The sequence below is a fragment of the Coregonus clupeaformis genome, chromosome 17 (genome assembly GCF_020615455.1).
Source record: "Coregonus clupeaformis isolate EN_2021a chromosome 17, ASM2061545v1, whole genome shotgun sequence".
Classification (NCBI taxonomy): Eukaryota; Metazoa; Chordata; class Actinopteri; order Salmoniformes; family Salmonidae; genus Coregonus; species Coregonus clupeaformis.
The window spans coordinates 51,981,466-51,988,965 of NC_059208.1; the positions used below are offsets into that span (position 1 = coordinate 51,981,466).

At 45.5% G+C, this 7,500-nt stretch overlaps 1 protein-coding gene across 1 annotated transcript in view; it reads left to right on the forward strand.

The window, feature by feature from the left end:
• LOC121585868 (calcium-binding mitochondrial carrier protein Aralar2) overlaps window positions 1-7,500 on the forward strand; it is a 93,442-nt gene that overhangs the window by 16,271 nt on the left and 69,671 nt on the right. The window contains exon 4 of the mRNA XM_041902153.2: window positions 6,328-6,443. Within this exon, the coding sequence (XP_041758087.2) occupies window positions 6,328-6,443 (116 nt within the window). The remainder of the gene's footprint in view (window positions 1-6,327; window positions 6,444-7,500) is intronic.

Consider the following 7,500-nt stretch of genomic DNA (forward strand, 5'->3'; position numbering starts at 1 on the left):
AACGTGGTACCTTCAGGCGTTTGGAAATTGATTTTCCCATGATGTCAAGCAAAGAGGCACTGAGTTTGAAGGTAGGCCTTGAAATACATCCACAGGTACACCTCCAATTGACTCAAATTTGTCAATTAGCCTATCAGAAGCTTCTAAAGCCATGACATCATCTTCTGGAATTTTCCAAGCTGTTTAAAGGCACAGTCAACATAGTGTATGTAAACTTCTGACCCACTGGAATTGTGATACAGTGAATTATAAGTGAAATAATCTGTCTGTAAACAATTGTTGGAAAAATGACTTGTGTCATGCCCAAAGTAGATGTCCTAACCGACTTGCCAAAACTATAGTTTGTTAACAAGACATTTATGGAGTGGTTGAAAAACGAGTTTTAATGACTCCAACCTAAGTGTATGTAAACTTCCGACTTCAACTGTACGTGTCGTTTTTGGTGTGTTCTAATAGAACTGTGTCCAAATATAATTTATATTTGTCATCCTGATTTCCTGACCTTTTTTGGAATATCATTATATTCGTTTTTTTTTATTAACGGTCAGAGCCCAGGTCTGACAGAACCTGTGCAGATGATCTAGATGCTGCTGTAACCCCTCCTTTTGTTTTTAGTGTACATTGATTTAATAACATCATATGTTTTCCATCCAATACCACTTTCTATTAGTTTATCAAAAATACCTTCATGCCAAATTGAATCAAATGCTTTCTTGAAGTCTACAAAACACAAGTAGATGTTGTCTTTGTTTTGGTTTACTTGTTTGTCAATTAGAGTGTGGAGGGTGTAAATGTGGTCTGTTGTACGATAATAAAAAAAAAAATCCAATCTGGCTTTTGCTTAGGACAATGTGTTCATCAAGGAAATGATGTAGTCTGCTATTTATGATACTGCAGAGAATTTTCCCCAAGTTGATGTTAACACAAATTCCTCTGTAATTATTTTGGTCAAATTTGTCTCCATTTTTATAGATTGGTGTGATCAATCCTTGGTTCCAAACATCGGGGACAATACCTGCAGTTAGGATAATGTTGAAGAGTTTGAGTATAGCCAATTTGAATTTGTGGTCTGTATATTTGATAATTTCATTTAAAATACCATCAGCACCACAGGCCTTTTTGGGTTGGAGAGTGCAAAGTTTTTCCAATAATTCTTGTTCTGTAATTGGGGTATGCACAGGATTCTGATAGTCTTTGACTGCTGATTCAAAGATTTGTAATTTAACTTGTATATCTTGTTGTTCTGGGCTCTTTGTTATATTGCTGTAGAGGTTTGCAAAGTGATTTCTCCACATATCCCCATTTTGGATAGCCAATTCCTCATGATGAGGTTTGTTTAATTTATTCCAATCCTCCCAGAAGTGGTTTGATTCTATGGATTCCTCAATTACATCCAGCTGATTTCTAATGTGCTGTTCCTTTTTTGTTCTTAGGGTGTGTTTGTATTGCTTCAGTGTTTCCCCATATTGAAGACGTATATTTTTGTTGTCTGGGTCTCTGTGTTTTTGATTAGATATATTTCTCAATGACTTTCTTCATTATCAAACCATTTTTCATTATCTATTATTTTTGGTTTGCTCTTATGTTTCTTAAGATTAGCCAAGGAGGCTAATTTGTCAAATATAAAGTTTATGTTCCAAACGGCCAGATTTACACCTTCATTGCTGTAGGAGAATGTTAAGGCTAAAAGGTTGTCCAGGAGAGATTGTATTTTTTGGCTACTAATTGCTTTTTGGTAGATTTCTGTACTGTTTGCACTCCATCTATAGGTCTGTTTAGTACCATGTAATATATTGGGCTGTGATGCTTCATGGTTGGGTTCTGCTATTCTCAGATACACTGTGATTTTACTGTGGTCTGAGAGAGGTGTTAGTAGGCTGACTATGAAGGCTCTGAGAGACTCTGGGTTGAGGTCGGTGATGAAGTAGTCAACAGTACTGCTGCAAAGGGATGAGCTGTAGGTGTACCTACCAAAAGAGTCCCCTCTTAGCCTACCATTGACTATGTACAGACCCAGTGTTCGACAGAGCTTCAGGAGCTGTTTTTCACTTTGTCATAGTTGTTTCTGGGGGGGTATGTGGGGAGGGAAAGGTTGTTGCTTCCTCGTAGGTGTTTTTCCCCATGACTGTTAATAGTGTCTAGTTCTTCTGCTGTTCTAGCATTCAGGTCTCCACAGACCAGTACGTTGCCTTGGGCCTGAAAGTGACTAATCTCCCCCTCTAGAATGGAGAAACTATCTTAATTGAAGTAGGGTAACTCTGAGGGGGGAATGAATGTGGCACAGAGGAAGACATTTTTATCTGTTAAGATAGCCTCCTTGTTGATTTTTAACCAGATAAAGAATTCTCCTGTTTTGATCAATTCGATTGAATTAGTTAGTTCAGATTTATACCATATTAGCATTCCCCCTGAGTCTCTGCCCTGTGTGATTCCTTTTAATTTGGTGGATGGTGCGATTATCTCCCTATAACCTAGTGGACAGCCAGTGGAAACATCACCTCTGCACCATGTTTCCTGTAGTACTACAATATCAACATCATTCATTTCTTTAAGGAAGTCTGGGTTTCTGCTCTTTAGCCCAAAAGCAGAGGACTTCAATCCTTGTAAATTCCAACAATTAACGTAAACTCTTATTATGCAAATGTGATTTGTTTATAATTTAAGATAGCATTTGTGTCATGCCACTTGGGTGGATTTAGTGTGAGGATGGGGGAGTTATTGTGCTCATCTTACCATGACCCTCGGCCTATCACGTGTGAGCATAATAGACCCTCGGCCTATCACGTGTGAGCATAGTAGACCCTCGGCCTATCACATGTGAGCAAAGTAGACCCTCGGCCAAATCACGTGTGAGCATAGTAGACCCTCGGCCTATCACATGTGAGCATAGTAGACCCTCGGCCTATCACATGTGAGCATAGTAGACTCAGCATTTGTTAAGTGTCACTCATTTCGTTGGTGGGGGCTGGGCCAGTTGCTCCTCTCACAGCTTGTGCGTAGCTCTGCCTGCCGGGCTGTGGCTCCTCCAGGTGTGGGTCTGCAGTGGGTTCGAGGGGGGTGGTAGGCCTTGTCTGGGTGGGTCTGAAGCTGGGCTGGGGTGGTCTGTGCTGCGCTGGCTGTGGTGGGCATTGAGGTTGGTGGTGCCGTCTGGATTACTGCAACTCGCTGTTGGCTGGGCTCCCTGCCTGTGCCATTAAACCCCTACAACTCATCCAGAATGCCGCAGCCCGTCTGGTGTTCAACCTTCCCAAGTTCTCTCACGTCACCCCCCTCCTCCGCACACTCCACTGGCTTCCAGTTGAAGCTCGCATCCGTTACAAGACCATGGTGCTTGCCTATGGAGCAGTGAGGGGAACGGCACCTCCGTACCTTCAGGCTCTGATCAGTCCCTACACCCAGGCGAGGGCATTGCGTTCATCCACCTCTGGCCTGCTGGCTCCCTTCCTCTGCGGAAGCATAGTTCCCGCCTCAGCCCAGTCAAAGCTGTTCGCTGCTCTGGCACCCCAATGGTGGAACAAGCTCCCTCACGACGCCAGGACAGCGGGAGTCACTCACCACCTTCCGGAGACATTTGAAACCCCACCTCTTTAAGGAACACCTGGGATAGGATAAAGTAATCCTTCTACCCCCCCCCAAAAAAAAGTATAATTGTAAAGTGGTTATCCCACTGGCTATAGGGTGAATGCACCAATTTGTAGTCGCTCTGGATAAGAGCGTCTGCTAAATGACGTAAATGTGCCCTTGAGCAAGGCACTTAACCCTAATTGCTCCTGTAAGTCGCTCTGGATAAGAGCGTCTGCTAAATGACTAAAATGTAAATGTAAATGTGCTGTGGTCGTGGCTGGGGGGTCCAGGGTGCTGGTCCGGGGTGTTGTCTCGTGATCTCGGGGTGGTGGAGATAGCTCCGCTGTTCCTGGGTGGAGAGGTCGGGCTGCGGTTTAAAGCGACGTCCTTGAGAGTCTTGGCAAGGATGGGGACTGTCTCCCTGTACAGGTGAACATGGTCATAGAGACAGTCCAGATCGAGGGTGGGATGGTGGGCCAGGTGTACATTGGGTCGCAGGGCACAGTCCCAGGAGAGGCTGGCGTTTATTCTTTGGATTGTGTCAGGGTAGAAGTCCTTCCTCTGTAGAAGGGTTGACACCACGATCCTTGAGTTGGGGAAGATTGCTGAGGCCTTCTTAATCACTCCCCGTAGTGAAGTCGCCACCCTCTACTGCTGAGCACGCAGGTCGTTGCTTCCGGTGTGTATGATTATGTGGCTTGGCGACCCAAGCTGGGCTTTATCAAGCAGCACCATGGCACTCTGCGTTGTTGGGCACCACACAATCTCAGCCAGTGTTTCTTCTGGACTGGAGGGGGTAGAGTGGGGGCTGGTGAGTGTTGGAGCTGGGGTGTGGCTGGTCTGTGTCGGTGCCGCTGTCAGTGGGAGGATGTTCTGTAGGCTGGGGGGAGGCATGCAGCCGGCAGGGCTGGGGAGTCCTAGCTGGTTGAGGTGGGCTCCTCTGCTGTGTGAGGGCAGGTCATAGAGTGGTGATCTAGCTGCTCCTGCAGCCTGTCCTCTGTTCTCTTTTTCTCCTGCAGCTCCTCTCTTAGTGTGGTCAGCTGCTTATTACTGCTCTGCCTGTCTTTTTGGAGCTCTCTCACCTCCTTTGTTAGATCAGCCAGCTCTCTCTTGAGTCCGTCTCTCTCTTGCTGAACTTCTTTCAGCTGTGTTGCAAGGCTGCTGTCCTGCTCTGTCCGAACCTTGGTTAGGCGCTCCTCTAAGGTGTGGATGTCTGTTTGCTGTTTGCTCACACTCTCCCTGAGCAGGACCACCTCCCCCTCCAGTTTGGTGAACTGATCCCTCATGGCAGCCATGGTGGTGAGGGAGGGCCTGAGCCTGCTCTGCACTGAGGGGGTCGCTCTCCTCCTGGGGCGTGTCCTCCACTATGGTGGGAAGAGAGGTGCTGGATGTGCCTTTTTGGGTGGGGATAGTGGGGGGTGAGGGTGGTGCTGGTGGAGTTTGTCTTGTGGGGGGGCATGTCACTGGTGGTGTCCTTCTCTCTCTCTGCTCTCTCCTTAATGGTCTGAAAGTCTGTTTCAAACAGCCTAAGGTTACCTTGCACCATGACAGTCCCAGTCTTGTAGAGGTTGATTGTTATCATGGTGCTGTCAGGGTCATCTGTCTATTTGACTTTCAGCTTCCACCCATTACAGATTCCCTCTTTCTTTATGGATGGGTAGTGAGAGCAGACTGCTGAGCGCCATGCATTTGGCTGGTCAGTGAGAAAGATGAGATTACTCACATCACCGTTTTTGTAGAGGTCTGCGAAAAGGGTTTCTGGCCTCCCCTTTAGTAGTTTTTGTTTAAAAGCTTTCCTCGTTGTGTCATTTTTTGCCTCTGGAGGGTAGATAATGGATTCAGCGCTGAGGGAGAGTGGGGACATGGTGCCTGTGGGCTCTGGGGGGTAGAGAATGGACTCAGTGCTGAGGGGGAGTGGGGACATGGTGCCTGTGGCCTCTGGAGGGTAGAGAATGGACTCAGTGCTGAGGGGGAGTGGGGACATGGTGCCTGTGGGCTCTGGGGGGTAGAGAATGGACTCAGTGCTGAGGGGGAGTGGGGACATGGTGCCTGTGGGCTCTGGAGGGTAGAGAATGGACTCAGTGCTGAGGGGGAGTGGGGACATGGTGCCTGTGGGCTCTGGAGGGTAGAGAATGGACTCAGTGCTGAGGGGGAGTGGGGACATGGTGCCTGTGGGCTCTGGAGGGTAGAGAATGGACTCAGTGCTGAGGGGGATTGGGGACATGGTGCCTGTCGGCTCTGCTACTACTGCTGCTGCTGCTCTGTTCTGCTGCACTGTTGCCACAACAAACCAGTTTTATTTGTCTGCCGCTGTTGCTAGCTAGCTCTAATTTAGCTCAAAAACCAGCAAAAAGAGTGAAAAATATTCACACACGAAAACAGAAGATATGTTTAAAGTTAGAGTCCGTGCTTCTTTTTGATTTACTCACTCAGTTTGGTCGTTTGATGTAGTTGTATTAACTCCCCTTGCTAGGTTTGTTCTAGCACAATTTTTCTGGCTGGCTTTTTAGCCTGCTGGCTCGATTTTTGTGGTGTAGCTAGCTAGCGAGAGTCAAAACTTCTTAATTTGAGGCGCAAAGTTATTTAAAAAAATATTATGATTGAATAGAGTTGTTGTTCATCACTTCTTGTCTTGAATTCTTTTTAGATTCGAGTGTTTATCTCATTCTAAAAACAAAAAAACAGAAATAAATCAGGAGCTCACATTGAGCATGACTCTCTCTCTCTCTCTCTCCCCTCTCCGTCTCCCTTTCTCTCCATCAGGTTGATCTCCTTCCAGGAATTTGTGGCCTTTGAGTCGGTGCTGTGTGCTCCAGATGCTCTCTACATGGTCGCCTTCCTGCTGTTCGACAAGACGGGCAAAGGAGCAGCCACCTACGGTACATACCCTTCCCTCTCTGATTTGATTGACAGCTCTATTTCCAAACCCCAGGTTTGATTTATGGCATATGCAGGTGACCGCTGAAGTACAAAACAATGTGGACACTTATAGCTAGGAGAAAAAAAATGTATGCATTTACTAACTGTAAGTCGCTCTGGATAAGAGCGTCTGCTAAATGACTAAAATGTAAATGTAAATATGAATATTGAAGTGAAGGAAGAATTCTTAAAGCCATTCTCAAGTACACTATAAGATATTTTATTTACTGAAAGTACATTTCATTGGACATTTTGTATTAATTTTTTATTTTGGAAGAGGTAAAAAGACATCAGTTTTACTCTCTTTAAATGACCCCGCAAAAATATTGTCACATATAACCATCAGAATCAATGACAGTAACCTTAGGCCCTATGAAGGTGGCAGTGTAAGCACCCCTATGGAGATGACAGATATTGGTTTTGGAGGGGTGGAGGGGGAGAAGACATGTCTGTCTGTCGGAGAGGAGGGGAGTGTGTTTGTGATTGGCACCATTACCCAGAAGGCTCCAAGCCCAGAGGTGAGAAGAGGAGACATTTGTACGTGATTCACATTTCCCTAATTGATTTAAACAACCCTAATTTTGCCTTCTGTAGGTGTGCCACATTAGCACATTAGGACTGATTTGAAATGCGGCGCACATATCTTGGGCACAAACAGAGAGAAAGTAAATTATATTCTAATTGTTGGTAGTCGGCAGGGAGTAAGATCATTGTGGTTGATTATGTATGCACATATGTAAATGTTCATATTTAAAAGGAGCAATTAGACTATTTATCAGTGATGTGGTGTATCTGGTTCGGTAATTAAAAGGTCTGTTGTTTTTCTGCCTTCTGAAAGGTTCATGAATATAGCCTACCCGAACGCTACCGTGGCTACGCTAGGAGACGCAACAAGAAGTGGAAAATTGCATGAAAAACATTACACATGCCCATACACTGCTGTCTATCACTCACATTCGGCTATCATTTCACCGAAAGCAAATAACTTGTGACTGAGATTATGGTCTTGTCAAAGTT